The 18,466-nt window shown below is 41.8% G+C and overlaps 2 protein-coding genes across 3 annotated transcripts; one reads left to right on the forward strand and one right to left on the reverse strand.

Moving 5' to 3' along the window:
- Positions 1 to 1,227: 1,227 nt before the first annotated feature.
- GJC1 (gap junction protein gamma 1) lies at positions 1,228 to 9,906 on the reverse strand. Of its 2 annotated transcripts, XM_053453821.1 has the most exons (3): positions 9,798 to 9,906; positions 3,556 to 3,629; positions 1,228 to 2,559 (listed from the first exon to the last, which is right to left on the reverse strand). In XM_053453821.1, exon 3 carries the CDS (start codon positions 2,543 to 2,545, stop codon positions 1,367 to 1,369), a length of 1,179 nt encoding a protein of 392 aa, XP_053309796.1. In that variant the 5' UTR covers positions 2,546 to 2,559; positions 3,556 to 3,629; positions 9,798 to 9,906; the 3' UTR covers positions 1,228 to 1,366. The 2 variants fall into 2 exon arrangements, with proteins under 2 accessions (XP_053309796.1, XP_053309797.1); XM_053453822.1 differs by lacking the exon at positions 9,798 to 9,906 and having other exon boundaries at positions 3,556 to 3,788.
- A 3,849-nt stretch (positions 9,907 to 13,755) lies between these two features.
- HIGD1B (HIG1 hypoxia inducible domain family member 1B) lies at positions 13,756 to 18,299 on the forward strand. The gene is made up of 4 exons (XM_053453317.1): positions 13,756 to 13,970; positions 14,380 to 14,535; positions 16,232 to 16,366; positions 17,576 to 18,299. The coding sequence occupies exons 2-4, from the start codon at positions 14,439 to 14,441 to the stop codon at positions 17,674 to 17,676; spliced, it is 333 nt and encodes a 110-aa protein (XP_053309292.1). The 5' UTR covers positions 13,756 to 13,970; positions 14,380 to 14,438; the 3' UTR covers positions 17,677 to 18,299.
- The last annotated feature ends 167 nt before the right edge of the window (positions 18,300 to 18,466 follow it).

Genomic DNA, 18,466 nt, shown 5'->3' on the forward strand with positions numbered 1-18,466 from the left:
TAAGAAACCGGAATTCAAACATTTATTTTGTAGCTCTTAACACATTTTCTTGTTTACAACCATTTTGCATTTGTCATATTTACACTTTATTGCGTTATTATTTATTGATGTGTATGTATCGCCATCATATTCCATAGCGCTGTATGATGGAGTCAACAGGATGTGATGAGCTTGCAATCTAGACGTTTGTAACGTTAATGGAACAAAACAAAAGTTGACTTGTACAGTGGACTGACGGTTACTGGAAAAAAAAATTCCAGATCAAGGCTCACGGGCAAAAAAAAAAAAGTCCTTACAGAGAACGAGCACCTGATGGCAAAACCTACAGTAACACATCTCATTTTTAGGCAAAAAAGACACCTTAAACCAGCAACCGTGGCTTCACATGTATGAAGTTCTTACGTACTAAATATAACTGAAAAACATTGTGCTTCACCACAATTAATCAGTATCAAATTGTATTCAAGAGCTTTCTCTTAATACTTTTAGATCTGGTTACCTAGTAACTAAAATGTCTTAAATCATAAGTATTAGGAACGGATCTGCAACACAGCAGATAACGCCGACGAGGACTTGGGCCAAAACAGGTATTTAGACAAAATTGTCACAAATTTGGGAACAGGAGTTTTCGTAATATACTAGAAAAGAACAATTCTGCTTTGTATCAAGTATGTTGGAAGATTTCCTCCTAATCAGACTTCTTTGCTTGAACATTAATACAAAAGAGGAATATGTGTCTGTCCACCGAGCGAACAGACCCAGGCAGCTTGTTTTCTCCAATAAGGTCTTCTATGCGGTATAAAAAAAAGATGCAAAAAAAGTTAAACAAAAAAAAGGATTTCTCTGTTCACTGACAAAACAAGGCACTTTTAATCCTTGAGTCGCTTCACCAAAGAGACCTGCGGTGCAGATGCCGGTACGAGCCCTTTTACGGAAGCGGAAGGTTTATCAAAGACTCCAGAGATCCGAAACCGCCCGTTACCCCTTTACACGAGGAGAAGTGCATAAAAGTTTCATGTGACGCTGAAATAAAACCAATCATTCCAGCAACCTGCCGGCGATTAAACGTTCCATAGAAGAGTTATGCATTTAACGGCCTGGAATGTCCTTCTACTGTCCGCTCTCCGCGATACGGAGAAACCTCTGACAGACTGCAGGGCTAATAACGCCGTCATGACACACGCTAATGCTCAGCAGAATACATATAGGCAAGATCTTTGTGCAGCCATATTTATTTAAAGCGCAGGCTCATGCTGTCAAGTGCCTCTGAAACATGAACTGAACCAAAATATTTATAGAAATGGAAGTTATTATTCTGCTTGACAGTTCCTCCCGGAGACGAGGAGTCACAACCTGTTTGTGGTGATTAAATCCAAACCGAGGTCTTTCCGTCTCCGGACCGGCTGCTGACGCTGCTCTTGTTCGACCCTTTCTTGAGTCTTTTCTCTTTGGCGATGGGTGTGTTGCTATGGCTGTTGTAGGCCTGGATGGCCATTTCTAGCCGTTCCTGAGCAACCTGGATTTCCCGGTGCAGGTGCTCCAGGTTAGTCGTGAGGTTGTCCGCCCTGTTTCCATACTGCTGCTCCTGAGCAATGTTGGCCCGGTTTTGTTTGTAAGCCATTTTGGCATTGGTGAGCTCCGTGTACTGAATTTGATCTGGCTTTACTGCAATGTTGTAACCAGGAGGAGCTGATGGGGTGTTCCAGGTGAACGGGTAATTGTATGTTGAGGAATCATCCACCTCCTTTCTCCGGTTATTAAGCGCATCGCGTATGGTCCCAAAGCCAAGGTGGAGCATTTCCCAAACGTTCAGGAGTAAGCACAGGCAGCTCACCCCATACATAATTAACAGAAAGATGGTCTTTTCAGTGGGACGGGATATAAAGCAGTCTACCATGTGAGGGCAAGGCTTCGTAATGCACTCATATTTTGGAATTACTTCAAAACCGTATAAAAAAAACTGCCCGGCCAGGAAACCCACTTCAAAAAATGTTCTGACCAGCAGCTGCAAAACGTAAATTCTCAACAACCCATCAGCGCGGATCCGTCTACGGCCGTCATGCTTGATTTTGCTGCGGTTCGCCTCCCGATGGCCTCTCTCACTTTCCAGTTCAGTTTCTGGGTACATCATTGGGTCTTCCTCGTTGTCATCCTCGGCTTCTTCTAGCCCGCGATGTTGCTTCCAGCGCAAAGGAAAAGACCTCATCTTTGCCCTCTTATCGTACTCATTGCGCTCCTCCCTCCTTGCGATTTTGTGCACGGCGTAACCCAGATACAAGAGAGACGGCGTGGCCACCAAGATGATTTGAAAAACCCAAAAACGCACGTGAGAAAGCGGGGCAAAGGCGTCATAACACACATTCTCACAGCCTGGCTGCTCGGTGTTGCAGACAAACTTGGCTTGCTCATCGTAGTAAATGGATTCTCCTCCCACCACAGTCAGGACGATGCGGAAAACTATCAGCACCGTTAGCCAAATCTTCCCAACAAAGGTAGAGTGATGATGGATTTCCTCTAAAAGGCGCGTCAAGAAACTCCAACTCATGTTGCCCGCTCCTCCTTCAACACAAATAAGAGAAATACCGTCAATACCGAGATTGTGCCTCGTCCTAAAAGTGGTTATCCATCACGTATATTCATTTTAGTGCACACCTTACAGCATATTCAATGCACCGACATGTGCCTACAGATTCACGTTACAAAGAAGTACATATTATCACAGTAAGACTGCAAGGATTTCAACATAATCTGAATACTAATGTTAGATCAGTCACAATCTTTACAGTGTCAACATTCAGCACTTAAATTAAACTAAATTACTGAAATAACAGGATCAGAGGCAAAATGTGTCCTCAAGTTTTTTTTCTTCAGCAAAGGCCCTTGAATGGATCATAGGTGATATTTGAGTCCAAGAGAAATGGAGTTTTCTGTAGACGTTGATATCTTTTATTGGGCCAACATAATAAGATATGGAAAGTTATGTTTTTAATGAAGGTGCTTCACAGTACAGCTTTGGGATTAAAATAAAGCAACATCTTCAACTCCAAGAAAGATGGCTTCAATCAGTTTTATGCGACACTAAGATAAAACAAAGCGGCGCTGCCGTGTTCCCCCAAGGGATGATCCAATGTTTAGCTGAATGTGACACCTTTTATTTGGTCAACATAAAAAACAGGTCTCTTCTTCAGATATCAAACTATGAACTTTTGTAATTCCGTCCTGTTTGTAGCATTTTCCAGGCTCCACTAATGTCGCTGTCTGTTTTATGGGTCCGCTCTTCCTATGGATTATCGCTTTAGGTTAGTTCTCTGGATCAGGGTCTCCTTAGCCGCCTTTTCATTTAAAGAAAAGACCTATGAGGTTTACATCGCTATTGACAGTCTTCAGACTCAAAATTAAAGGACCCCCAATGAGCCTCTAAAGAACTCATGCAAGATTAAAAGGCGTTATTACGCCTCGCCTAATGCAATGCACTTGCCTCATGCACATTTCAGCCGCACTTAAAACATTTAAAGATAGAAACAATAAACACTTGAACAACAGAGTAAAACGTACCAGCATCCAAGCGCTCCTGTCAGCTGCAGCTTTCTGAGTCATGCAAGGTTCTCTTGGATCGTTCAGACATCGCACTGGAAAACAAACCAACCATACATTGAAACCCCATACATTTCTCGAGATATCATTCTAGAATTGCACTTTAATCAGATCACAGCGGATCACCCGCGGTACTTGTGATCGATCAAAATACAATAACCGTAATTCAGTATTTCAGCCACAAATCATTTTAACAATCGGTCTGGAAACAAAGGATCTACGAGAAAACGGTGCACTGCATCTAGTCATTTCTGGACTCCACTGTTAAGAGAGGTGTTTACCCCAAAAGGTTTTAGTACATCGGAGGGCTTACAACATCTTCTACGTTGATCGATGAGACGGGTTTATCTGCGCTGGGTCTATGGCTTTGAAAGGATTACTCGTACTTTCGGGTCCCACGCCAGCTTTAATTGTGAGCTTGAAAGTGTTTAGCAAAAAAATTCTGCGTGTTCACTCTCACATTTACAGACAATCAAAGTTTTTTCTCCTGGGAACAGACTAGTGTTGTGTTTGTAATTGTGGTAGTCTTACCATATATCTATAAAAGTATATATGTGTGTATATATATATATATATATCAAAGTTATACATATAAATGTCTCCATCCTCTGGCCTGTTTTCTCCTCTGAGATAAACTAAAACAATCCAGAGGACAAAATCTCAACAAAAAAAAGAAACTGGGCTAAAATCAGAGGGATCTGGAGTGCAGACTGGCCATGGCTGCAGTGATCTATAAATAACTAGGAAAGGAAATCCAGGATTGAATTAGCATTAAGTTAATTTAGCACATATTTGACAAGCTTTCAAGATGTATACTTCTTTCCTCGGGGCAGTTCGCTGGAATGTATAAACAATCTAAAAATCTGCGTCGGTCATGCGAAGAAAAGAGGGGGGAAAAAGTAACCAACTCCTACAAGCAAACAAAACATAGCCGAAGTAAATAACCAGCCGTGCAGGAAACATATAGAGAAATCTAATGCCAAGTCGCATTATACGTTCAATTTGGGAACGCATTTGATCTTATATTAGTGCGATATTTTTGCAGATGAATGCATTGATAGTGACACCTGTCAAAAACAGCAAAACAAAACGGCATCGGACACCGATTTCATCGCGTTTAATTAGCGCAGAAAGTCTCCTCAGAAACTGGTGAGGCTGCGCTATTGTGACAGCTAAACCTCCATTGTCCTGGAACTGCTGAGTTTGCATTAAAAATGGCTATAAAGTAGATTCTTAAAAAAATAGCCTATATCCAGAGAATTACCGCGCTGTTCTGTAAATAAGAACGCCCCTGATAATGCTGTTTTTTTTTAATAAATAGCTGGAGTACAACCTTGTTTAGTTGCCAAAACAACGCTGGGACATGAGGTTGCTTCTCACATCTTTTAAATAAGTGAAGCCTTTTTGGAGCAATGGGGGTAAAGGGTTAAAATGTATATACAAACTCTCTATACTCTCTATACATTATATATGCAGAGAAACCCTCCTGGCTGAATGGCAAATGCCTCGTGATTTAGGTCATATGACAAAAATTTTCCATTTGCGTCCATAAAAAAAAAACACTGAGCACCGGATATAAATAAACCCAAACTTTCTTTATATCTATGAAAAAAATAATATTAAATGCCTACAAATCCCTAGAGGCCGGTCTTATCGTCAGGATGCGGAAAACTGAAAACTGAATGGTATCTTTTATGATCAACAGTCCCAAAAAAACAGTGGTAACTGGGGGGGAAATGCAGAGTTTTTTCCATTTGTCAAAGGAGTAATTATTATTATTATTTTTTTAAATCATGATAAAGGTGTGTTGCGATACTAACATTTCATTATTGTTTCATTGCTCGGTGCTTATAATGGCTGAAGTGTCTCTTTAACACCCTAATGAAACTCATACTAAGGTAGTTTTCTCTATAAAACAGTCAGGATTATGAACCCTGCAAATTATTATTTAAATATGTGGACTCTGCTAAAAAGTACTAAAAACATGGGCACAGTATATTTGTATTCACCATTCCCAACAGACTGTCGGATCTACTCCTGTGTGTCCTAATGTGTCTTCATGTTATTGTTAACTGGTATCATTTGCATTCTGATTTGTACAGATTTGTTTTTAAACGACATTCACACAAATCACCAGAAATGAGGGAGATCCCAACTAAGAAAATTACCAAAAGCGCAGAAATGTCGTTAAATAAGTTTGCTGTCACACATTTCTGAGGCTGCTGCCAGTAATTACAAGACGTGGCTTCATCTGGGGTCACTTAAAGCTATGATGAGCATTTCTGGCACCGTTCCTAGAAAATGTGGTTTAGGTGCAAAGTGGGTACATGTGTTAAATAATCAATGTAACGGGTGCTGCTTATTAAGTTTTAGCAAACGCCAACTCCACAGCAAGCAATCAAGGACAGGGGGTAAAAGACACACAGCCTATACTTAACATTTGCAATGCCAGAGACGCAGAAGATATACTGGAAAAATCCTCTAAAACTAAACTCAATGTCTCTAAAAATCTCAACCAAAACACCAATTTATATTGGAAAGGGGAAAAGAAAAATTAAGATCTCAGGGGGGTTGCTGGACCTCAAGTTACTTCTAAGTGGGAGGCTGTTTCACATGAGAGAGAGGAGAGGGGAGAGAGAGAGATGAGAGGGGGATAGAGAGATAGAGGAGAGGGGGAGAGAGGAGAGGTAGGGAGAGAGAGGAGAGGTGGGAGAGAGTAGAGGGGGAGAGAGAGGAGAGGGGGGGGAGAGAGAGAGAGGAGAGGTAGGGAGAGAGAGGAGAGGTAGGGAGAGAGAGGAGAGGTGGGGAGAGAGATGAGAGGTGGGGAGAGAGATAGGAGAGGGGGAGAGAGATAGTAGAGGGGGGAGAGAGATAGGAGAGGGGGGAGAGAGATAGGAGAGGGGGGGAGAGAGGAGAGGGGGGGAGAGAGAGAGGGGGGAGAGAGAGAGGGGGGGAGAGGGAGGAGTTTTTTGCCTTTGAATTTTATTTCCGAATGAAAACTGCCCCCTGAATTTTGTCCAGGGGGAAAATAAGCAGGCGCTTGATCTATAAGATGTATTTTTATGCATTTGAGTGGAGGAGTTTATTAAAGTATATTATACGGCTCATCTCAAATAGCTGAGTGAATATGAGATGTTCTGGTCTGGCTCAATGTAGACTGGTGGCTATGTTTGTCAGGTTGTATTATTAACTATGTTTTAAAAACTGTTAATTTTATTAAACAATCAAAGCATCTAGAAAATTGTCAAAAATATATAGCCTTGGATGGATCACAAATTCTAGCTTAATACCCCTAACGCTAATTCATTCACCTGTGGAAACGTTAACTATCCAGACAACCCGCACTATGAGGTCATCCAAACCCGAAGACCACAAATAAACTTTCAAGTCAAACAGAAAATGAAGTAAAGGAATTCAGCGACTCATTTTTGACAGAAATGTACAAATATCTGCCTTAAGGCGGGTTTTCTTTTTAATAGTAAAGAGTTATCATGGCTTTGAGGAAACGCAGAGCGGATTGCAGTATTAGATGTTTGTTAAAATTCCAACAATATTCCTTTTTTTGTCTAAATTCATTTTGAGCGACATCAGCGCCATTAAAAACACTGTCTGTAGTCGACATATTAAAAAGGAAGCTGGAATCCGCCGGCCAGACATGCTGGCTTCGTCCTAATAGTCAGGGAAAATCGGGCGTTTTGTGAAAGCCGGTACATTATCTTACAGACAGACGCAGGAAATTAACTAAAAAGGCTGAACTCGCTGCTTGTTTACAAATGCCCCCAAAACTGTTACTGGAAGGAGAGTAATCCTGAATCTATTGCCTCCCGGTCTCCTGAGATCAGCCCGCAGGCATTCGCCGTGTTCTGTATGCTTGACATTTCCGCGTGTTTATCCGCGTAGGCTTTTAATGCAGTGATAATACATGAAGAGAAATGCCGGGGACGGCTGTTATGTGCGTCAGAAACTTAGTATCTTAGTAACTTTTACCAAAGTTTCGGAATAAGTTCTTCTAAGTGAGTCTAGTTCCAGAAACACAGATCACAGCATTCATTCTATTGCCTGTTGCCTCTGAAAGTCAAATTGTTATGTTACATTCTACTTGTGTCCTGTTCACCCATTGTACAGCGCTACGGAATTTGATGGCGCTATATAAAACAATAAAAAATAGTAATAATTGCGCATTAAGATGGGTTTCTGTGCTTTACGCTCTGTATACTTCTCTCCCTCTGTCATCCGGCTGTCATGTTGCTGAAGGATGTCCATCACGTTTTGTTTATTTTTTTGATGGCTGATTTTATAATTTTGTTGATGATATAGAAACCAATGTTATAAAAATAAACAAGCTAAGGTTACAAAGACACAAAGTATTCTATGAAGTGTAAATCATACTAGTTCTAATGCCACAAGCGTTCAGTGGCTGATATAGAAGCTCAAGACGAAGCTACTGGTCAACGAGCACAAATACTGCTAACACTAAATACTCCTAATACTAAATACTCCTAATACTAAATACTTCTAATAATAAATACTTCTAACACTAAATACTTCTAATACTAAATACTCCTAATAGTAAATACTTCTAATACTAAATACTTCTAATACTAAATACTCCTAATAGTAAATAATTCTAATACTAAATACTGCTAATACTAAATACTGCTAATACTAAATACTCCTAATAGTAAATACTTCTAATACTAAATACTGCTAATACTAAATACTGCTAATACTAAATACTCCTAATACTAAATACTCCTAATAGTAAATACTTCTAATACTAAATACTGCTAATACTAAATACTGCTAATACTAAATACTTCTAATACTAAATACTTCTAATAGTAAATACTTCTAATACTAAATACTTCTAATAGTAAATACTTCTAATAGTAAATACTTCTAATACTAAATACTTCTAATACTATTATATGCATAGAATGGGCTTCAGAAATCTATATATTCGCCTTATGTGGCGCTCCGAATGAACAAAATATTGTTGGTTCTGAGGGTTCTGCGGCATTTAATTTCCAACTAAAAATTCTTATTACGTTTTATTTTTAAAACCTAGTCTAAGCTTTTTTAGGATACGATGCTTTTGAGATGTTTCCATTAAATTTAGTTATTCACACATAAACGATGACTTCATTTTACACCCAATCTCAAGTTACATCACAGCCAAATCCGATTGTTGTCTTCTCATCATTTAAGCTTTGGACCACTGACGTCATCCGATGTTCCCTTCCATTTAAACACATTATTATTATTAAAGATGCGATCACGGAAATGTCCAACTCCCCAATGATTAACTGTCTAATGTGAGGTATACCTTAGACTTTTAGATTGTAAGCCTTTGAGCCAAGACCGCGTTACCTGATGTATGGGATCGTCCATCTGTCAGTTCTAGTTTTGTTAGACCCTTTGAATGTATGTAAGAAGCTCTATGAAACTATATTATATTATATAATACATAATAATAATTGATGGTGTTATATAAATAATAGAAAATATTTGATGGCGTTATATAAATAATAGATAATAATAACTAAAAGGTGTATGGTTCACTGGGCTGCATATCACTGATACTGTGTATATAGCATGTTAATCACTGCATGTGTGGGCATTTCTATAGAAACACTGTGTATCAGCCCTTAAGTAAAATAACATACATATAGCATACACATAACATACATATAACATACATAAAGCACACACATAACATACATATAACATACATAAAGCATACACATAACATACATGTAACATACATAAAGCATACACATAGCATTCACACAACATACATAACCTCTCCTCAGAGCCTGCCTGACGTAAGTGTGAGGACCTCCTCAATGCCACACTATGGGATGTATAACGAGTCCCGTGTGTCAGTCATTATAATGTCTGTTATGGGGATTTCCTGGCACTGGAGTTCCCAGCATTTTACCTCAAATCACCAATTTCTAGATTAATTTATCGAGGTGTTTCAGACATCGGGATAAGCTCAACATTAAGCATTTAAATGAGCGCAGATACCAACTCTCAGCACTGGCAGCCAAGCCCTGCCCTGGGACCCCTCTGGCTGGCTGCATATGCTGGGAGTTGTAGTTAGGTGACACAGGTGCCCCGGTCTCCGTGGTGCGAGTTAGTATAACTGCCCCTGCCTATAGTTGTGTCAGGTTAAGCTACCCCTTCCCTCCGGTACTCACTCCGGGCTGCTGCGGTCTCCGCTGCTCATTGGACCCTACGGGACTGCTTCGTGTGGGAGCGTCCGCGGCGCTGCGCTGCCTCCCTCGCCCCTCCATGGCTCTCAGTGACAGCGCTGCTCCCCGAACCTCCTCCCTCCGCGTCCGGCTCTCTCCGCCCCGTCTCGCTCAGAGCAGAAAAAAGGAGGTGCCTGTGTGCATCCCTTTCCCGCCTTTCCCCGAGCTCACCAATCACCGTGCGGCCCGGCTGAAGCACGCGGACCAGGTGTCCTGCGCTCAGGTAATGGCGAGCACGTGACTTTCCTCTATATATTGCGCTTCACTGGATGAGGGCATTTATCAGCTTCCCTGTGTCTCAGGGTTATATCATACTATTACATACCTGGGGACTCTCAGGGTTTACCCCTGTGTCTCAGGGTTATATCATATTATTACATACCTGGGTACTGTCAGGGTTTACCCCCTGTGTGTTTTTGCCCCAATCACAGGGTGCAGGGGCAGATTCTCAGGGTCTGAAGATGACCCCTCTTCTACCCCACTGTGATCATATATAAGACTCCCAAATAGTGCTTTGCTACCATGGTTGATACCCCAGCTTGATGGGCTATTAAAGGGATTTGCCAAGTGTGGTAGTGCGTTTGGCCGAAGTTATCTCCTGCATGGAAAGGGGGCAAATACATGCAGCCCCCCCCGGGCATTTGGAAATGGGACAACATGAAAATATAAGGGGCACTTGTGAAGTGTTATTTCTCTCCCTTCTTTTTTTCCCCATGATTTATTTAAGTTTAGATGCCCTAAAGTGGATATAACGGCTGGAACGTCCCTGTAACCTACAAATGTTCTCGTTCCTGAAGCTGCTTCGCTGATCACCGCATCCTCGGAATCCAAGCAGCAGCTCGTTCAACTACCCCGAAACTGCCCCCTGACATCAGAAAGGCTGCGCATGCATGCACAGACATCCAAACAGTTTCTGAATGCTGCCCTGTTGCTTTTCTCAGTATTTTACACCGCTGCGGAATATGATGGCGCTATATAAAACAATAAAATATTAATATTTTAGCTATTTCTTTTCATCTGTGACGTCATACCAATCTTTATACATCCCACGTTTTGTACGCTGTCTGCATGGGCACAATATAATGTTCTGCATAGCTGCCAGCAGTCTTAATATGGCAAGGACTGTCTTGACTACAGCTTAAACTTCTGAAACCCTCGGGCAGAATAACGATGAGAGTCCTGGGAGTTGTAGTACCCAAAAGCAGATGTGCCACGGCTGCAAACAAGATTGTCATACATGTGGAAATGTGTATTTTATACTTAGATTGTTTCTATTTAATATTATTTTATTTAATTCCATCTTTTGTGCAATTCCCACATGTGTACAAACACACAGATACATTTATAAGCAGGGGCCGGGGCATTTCAGAAAAATATTTCACTGTTGTTAATTTTATTATTTTGTTTTTCCATGTAGGGGAAACATGGAGAAAATGTGTTTTGTTTTATTTATTTTTTTTTTTTGAGTTTTTGTATTTCTTCCGTTACATGAAATGGTTAATACCCTAGAATAATAGAGAGACTGAACATTGGACGCAGCGGGTGGCCTGGGACCCAGAAATCCAATTAATGTAATGAAGTAAGACAGACTGTTACCTCCCCCCCATGCCATTCACCCCAGTGCCTCTATTACTGGAAATATTACGGCCGTTTGCAGGCATGAGAAACACACACATACATTCACACACACACGTACATACAGGCGCGCATAGATGCACACATACATTCAAGCACACATACACATACATTCACGCACACACACACATACATTCACGCACACACACACACACATACATTCACGTACAAACAGGCGCACATACATACATAGACGCACACATACATTCACGCACACACACAAACATTCAAGCACACACATACACTCTCCCTAATGAAGATGCCCTGTTTTGGGAATGGCGTGACGAATGGATAGCTGCACAGATCCTATACCTTCCCCCCCTTTCCTGATATCCATCAATATCTTGATCTCCTCTGACTCACCCATACATATAGCAGGACATGTCACAATACAATGTATCAAGAATCTCCTTAAGGGGTTAAAGCACAGAAAGTCTCTTTAAATCCACTGAGAATGTTAGTTTTTGGGAGATTCCCACGGAGAGCGACTGGCCTTTGACCCAACAGTCATGTCACAAGTGTCACCGCAGCACTGCAGATGCTAGCTTGACATTACGCACAATCACTGGAAAAATAATGACATTAACGGGTTTTCTTCTTTTCCCGTCTCATTCTATAGAAAGTACGATGAGAATGCAGCAGACACATGGTTGTCGATGGGTTTTTGTGCCAGTCTCAGGTTCTCACGGCGAAGGAGCAGATTGCGTTCATATTGGTGCTTTAGCTACCAGTATGTTATGGTTGATATCTCTGCTTGAATGCAGGTGACTCAATTAAGCGTATCTTTAAATAATGACAAGTCAATGTTTCCATGGGGGCCGGTATTAGAGCCATTCGGGTAGCGCATTTGGCGAGTCTCTACATAGAATCCTCACAATGGCCTATCAAAGGGTTAATATTTAAAGAGACTCAAGGGCAGCTCATTTAGAAAGTTCTCAGGTACGGTGCCAAAAGAAGGTACCAATAAATCTCATCAACACATACCTTTTCGCTTGGGTTGCCACGTGGCTTCTACAAAGACAACTGGAGGTCGGGGTTAGGAACTTTGGCCCAAAAGTTTTATCCATGAGAAAGTTCATGAGACACTCAAACTTTTTTTTTATTTTTTAATCTGCCAGACCTGATGTAACCTCCAATTATTCCGTAGCTGCTTTAATCAGTGTGACGTTTACCTTCCTGTACCTATATTCTCTGACCTCGTAGAACCCCCCCCCCCGGGACAGGTTTGCCCCAGCAGGACTTCAAGTTGACGATAAGGTCTCAATACGACTAATCTGAATGAACAGTCCTGCATACATTCTTATCGTCAGCGTGCCGACGTTTCCACTCATTAGGGGGTTCCTCAAACCCGGATGTGCCCCCCGTTATCTCTCCTGTCCCTGGTCCTCTCTCCCTCTCCCTTTGTTCCTGTGTTTGGAGATGAGTGGGAAGGTTGGAATAACTGATCCCCCCCCCCCAAAAAAAACAAAGAAAAAAACAAAACAAAATAAACATGAGAAAGCGACGTGCTGTCATACGCGATGGGAACCATCAGATCATAACAGCTGGAGGGGGGTCACAGGCTGCGTATCGCATCCTTCCTGCTAATGCACGTACACGCAGAAAAAGACCCTCACCTTAACCCTTCGATGTGAGGGACTAAAACTCGGGGCTAAAAGAGATGGTTTTTTTATAGCAGATTTGCGGACGAGGCCATGCATTCCGCCTGTCGGGTGCAAGGAATTCGGGATGATGGATAATAAAGCACCTCTTTGTTCTCCTAAACCAAGGATTACTTGCCCATGAAACTTGCCACTTGTCCTTGGTACAGGGCGGTGATATCCAACATCATGGAGAGAGGACCGATTTAATTTATGGCGGCTAGAAATCCATCACACGAGCCAAAATAAATCGTTACCTAAAAATACATTAAAAAAAATAAATTTATATATATATAAATAAAGTCAAATTGTTAGGATTTTTTGAAGGTCACCCTACAGACCCATGCACTACAAGCGACGGGCATCACCCACCATGCCAGGGTTGACCGTTCATAACTGAAACCCCAACTCTCCCGCTAACTCCCGTTAAGTCAACAAAGCCCTAAAGCTGAAGATGCATTCTGCGCTGTCAGCCGCATTGTACGGGCAGATGGGACGTTTCTTTAATGCCTCCCTGTGAGGCTGTGGGGGTGACAGTGGGGGTGAGGTGTGTGCCAAGCTTCGCCCCCCCCCGCCTCGCGTCTCTTTCATGTATGTGATGGAGTCCCAGCCAGCGACCCCGGCTACCCTTCCCAGGCTCTACATGGAAAACAGCCCAGTCTGCCTTCTACATAAAGGACCCCGACGTGATCGGCAGCCCAGTCCCAGCCCGGGGGACGCAGAAGCTGCAGGAGAGGATTTCCATCGCTCGCGGAGCACTCACTCACTCCGTGGTGGAGTACTTCTGATGGATCTGGATGGAGCTGCAGTACCTTCCTAGCTTCGGGACTTAATGGTATCACAGGTACCTGGAAAACAGTAACGCTTTAGAATTTTGGGAACTGAAAGAATCTGATATTAGAGAGAATAAAAAAACCATGAAGAATTGGGTGAGCGGCGACCTGCCGGATGTTATAAAGAGGTGACCCTACCTTTGAGTGTGAAGAATTAATGTCTCTTACCTGGGCTATTTATTTATATATATATATTAATTTATTTGTGTGTGTGTATATATATATATATATATATATACTATACTATATATATGTCTGGCTTCTTAGTTTTTGTCTGTGCATTGTCCACGTGTGCCGGGATGTTTACTTCTGCATAGGACAGGTGTCAGGGTCTGTGTATATACCGTGATATAGATATACAGTGTTTAGGTTGACCTCTCTTGATGCCATTTAACTCTTAACTGTCTGTTTTTAATCCAGGTGTCGGGCTCTTGGTTTTCTGATATGCACAAGGGCCACTTCTTTGTCGCAGTAACAGAATGTCCGCAGACAGCGACCGCTGGGTTCCTGAGGATCAGGAGAGCGTCACCAGCAAATTGCAGCGCAAGATGAAACAGTCCCCCCTGGTCCCTGTCGGTGAGTGAAATATAAGATGACGCTATATCGCCTCGATGGCAGTGACGTAGTTAACCGTTTAAAGGGACAGTAGTAAAGCGACCCAGTGACAGTGATACGGGACAGACCAATACAGACCCAATGACATAGAAACATACCGTACAATTCAGCCATCTAGTCCGCCGGTCCTTCCTGCTGTAAAGACTCAGAGCTTAATCAGTCTCTACCACTTCTGCCAGGAGGCTGTTCTACTTATCTACCACCCTCTCAGATTACATGTTGTTGATGCATGATTTATAGACCAAATGGTTAGTTTCTGCAAGAACAAAGGAGGTCATATATAAGTTATAATGAAAAGCGGGGGCAATAAGTAGTTCCCCAGGTGGCACCACAATAGCTCTTTTAGAAACCCCCGAATGTGTCTGATGGGTTAACAGATCCATCATGTGTGGGAACTCAGCTCTATTCTTGTGTTTATACCAAAGCCTCTGACTTACATCGGGATGTTTATTGTTTGCCGGTCCGGATCTGTCTGCGGATCGTCTGAGTGTATACAGGTAGCTGTAATGTCAGTCTTCATTCATGGCTGTGTACGTTATCTCGCGTATGAATGAGATGTTTAGGTTAAGGGGACCCTTGGCTGCCATAGGGACCCAACTAAAAGTTTGAATTGCTTTAAAGTGGATATTATTGTCTACTCTTTACCCCTTGATGGATGCAGAATGCTCACTTTACCATCTGCTACAATAGCTTCACCTTCTGATGTTAATCCGAGGAAGCTGATGTTTATAATCATTCCTCTGTATTTGTAAATAATCTCACATAATGAGTTTCAGAAACATCCAACAATTTGGTTACAATTTCTTGCCTTTTTCCATAATACCCATTATGTCTGTAACTGGCCATTGCACCCCAGTCATCACCATGGAAGGGGTAGATATTGTCCATATTAAAACATTTTGGCAAAATTCCCCACGAAACACACATTTTTGAACGTCACTACATGAACATGGATGCTTCGAACATGCTTCAATAAAATGCAAAAACTGAATCGCTCTAGCTGTATACTAGCCTAGGGGTGTCAGTGGCTTTATAACGGGGTTTGAGGTCATCGTTTTGATATGAAATCTGAGCAAAACACATATACAATGTCTATTTTATTTATATATATATATATATATATACATATATATATATATATATATATACATATATATATATATACGAATAGGTCCATCAGTTTCATTAACACCGGCATCATCAATGAATTCAGACCCTATTCTCGTCAAATGGTCAATGGTGCTTCTGGCATTGAAAAGATCAATGGGTTAATGGCCCAGAATGAGAGGCGCAAACCAACCTAATTAGAATGACCTCTTTGCTTAGATAAAGGGATAATGTCACCTAAATAGTGTTCTCGGGATTTATATTGTCCAATCAGATTTGAGTAAGCAAGGTTTTCTTCATCCCTAGGGTATCCTGAATCAGTATATGCCCCTATGATTTAAAAGGTTAGAGCAGTGACCGTGATGCGGCTCAGTAATGGCATTTAGGGCTATCAGACACTTAGTCCGGATGTCACAGAGCCACGGAGCTAACACTCTTTTCACAAATTCTGCTATCTAGACCTCTGTTGCCACCGTTTATGCCACAGCTACAAAAGTGCTGTATTTTATACCCCAGTCTATATATAACACAAAGTTCTTTGTCTCCAAAGGACTGGTGGGATTTGCTGTGGTTGCTGCTTATGGACTGTATCGCCTAAAAGGAAGAGGCGACATGAAGATGTCCGTGCACCTCATTCACACCCGTGTCGCTGCTCAGGCATGTGTTGTGGGTGCCACTGCACTGGGTAAGACTAAGAATGAAATATGTGATGGATAGGGACTTGTGGGCATATGGGTGCAATACAGCGAGCGTGTGTTGCTGTGTGTGAGAACATGAATGATTTCTGTGGCTGCATGAGAGTGCGTGAGTGTATGAATGAACCAATAAGGAAGATGCTGTACATCAGTGGGGGAAGTAGTGGAATGTATGTGGTTGTTGGCTTTTAGGTGCTACTATATAGAAGCCAAATGAGTGGTGCAGTCCGAGCCAGTGGGTCATGCATGAATAGGAGGGATGTTATGTGAATTCCACTGACATCACAGTCCGTCTGTCTATGAAGGTCACCGCACGCTCTGCATGTAATTCTGTGCGTCTAAGAGAAACAGTTTGACGGTTCCTGTTTATACGGGGCTGTCTGAGTACTGAGTCCCCAAGCTCTGTGTCGGCCCCTGGGATGTTAGGATAGTTCACAGGTCACAAACACAGGAAATGGAAACTGGGGCATTAACCAAGTAACAGGCTGAACTCCAGGAAGTAAGCGTGTGTGTGCGTGTGTGGGGGTATATCGTGAGAATTAACGTCACATGGAGCTTCTGGTTCTCCAAATAATGAATTTCATACATGAATCAGAAAAGCTTGTCAACTGTCTGCTCTCCAGAACACAAACTATCTTTCACCCCTCACATCATTCACCCCACTGACATCTTTGAATTGATTGCATCTGTAACGGAGCAACAGCTACTCATAAAACGGACAAAGGGACTTGAGATTAATAAAACTACACAATCTTACACAGCCCCCATAGACTTGCCCTTGTTGTGTCTTCAGTAAGCATCCACTAACTGATGGACTACAAGTCCTATGATCCCCGAGGTGCCAAAAATAAGTATCTCAAATATTTCCAGTGGTTGCTTGAGGCAAACATTAACATTTTACAGTATAATCACACATCTATACGTAATGGAAGGTCTTTTATAAATATAAACTGTCCTGCCTAGAAGCTCGCTCTGTAAATAGCACACTTCAGAATTTAAATCCACAGATCTAAAAAGTCAGACCTATTGGATCCACCTGTGGCCATCTCAGGTGATCCTGAAAGCAAACCTCTAACGGAAACATGAGGGCCAAAGCTAAGGAACTCTGGCCAAGAGGACTCCGTAGATGATACTTCACCTCTCCAGAGTCTGTTTACACCACAAAGACAAAGATCATATATAATTCTGCTTTCCCAAAGGGACTTCCTACACCATGTACAAGGAGTACAGGCAGAGACTGGCAAAGCAGAAGTCAATGGTCCCCGAGCAGCAGGCGAGAGGACACTCATCGGAGAAGTGAACAGCAGCACTCACTACCTAACAAGGCTGAGGATGGACTCATCGCACTGATAATCTTCTTCAATTTAAGTGTATATAGATTTCTCTGGCTGTTGAACCACATCAACACATTTTAATGTAGCGTGTGACCTGCTAGATGTACAAGGAAGATGGCAGTTTCCATGGAGATCCCATATGCGACAACCATATTGCAATGTTAAACGGATTTTTGAATATATATCTTTGCATAACCTCAGTCATCCAAACCAGAGATGATGGAAGCACTGTACCTTTTATAAGAAAGCAATATGGTTGTTCACAATGGTTAGAGGCACACGATTGTGCATATCACGTTAGTATGAAAGTGGACAGCTTCATGGCATTGATGCCAGGACAGTGATGTAGAGAGGCTTGGGCTGCGCTAAAGCTTTATAGCTTTCAGAACTCGGATTCTCAAAAATATCCTTTTCCGTCTCAATTTCATTTTTTTGTTTTTGTTTCGTTGAGGTGTGATCAAATAGTTTTTATCTGAACACGTGACTAACCTTGTAAATAAATGCTCTTCATAAACTACTATAAGTTACTGTCAGAAAATATGATTGCACATACTGCTTTACGTAATATATTACAAAAAATAAATAAAAATCCAACAACGGCACGAATGGGTCGCCACAAGCTGTTAGTGTCTTTTTAGATTTTACCCTGCGATTGTTTCCTACATCGGACCACCTTAAATAATCAAATACGTTATCAGCCGATGTAATTGCTTATTCCATGAGAATGGGACAGGTGGGTTTATCTGCTGGGATGGT

This window comes from Spea bombifrons, chromosome 13 (assembly GCF_027358695.1).
Source record: "Spea bombifrons isolate aSpeBom1 chromosome 13, aSpeBom1.2.pri, whole genome shotgun sequence".
NCBI classification, from domain to species: Eukaryota; Metazoa; Chordata; class Amphibia; order Anura; family Pelobatidae; genus Spea; species Spea bombifrons.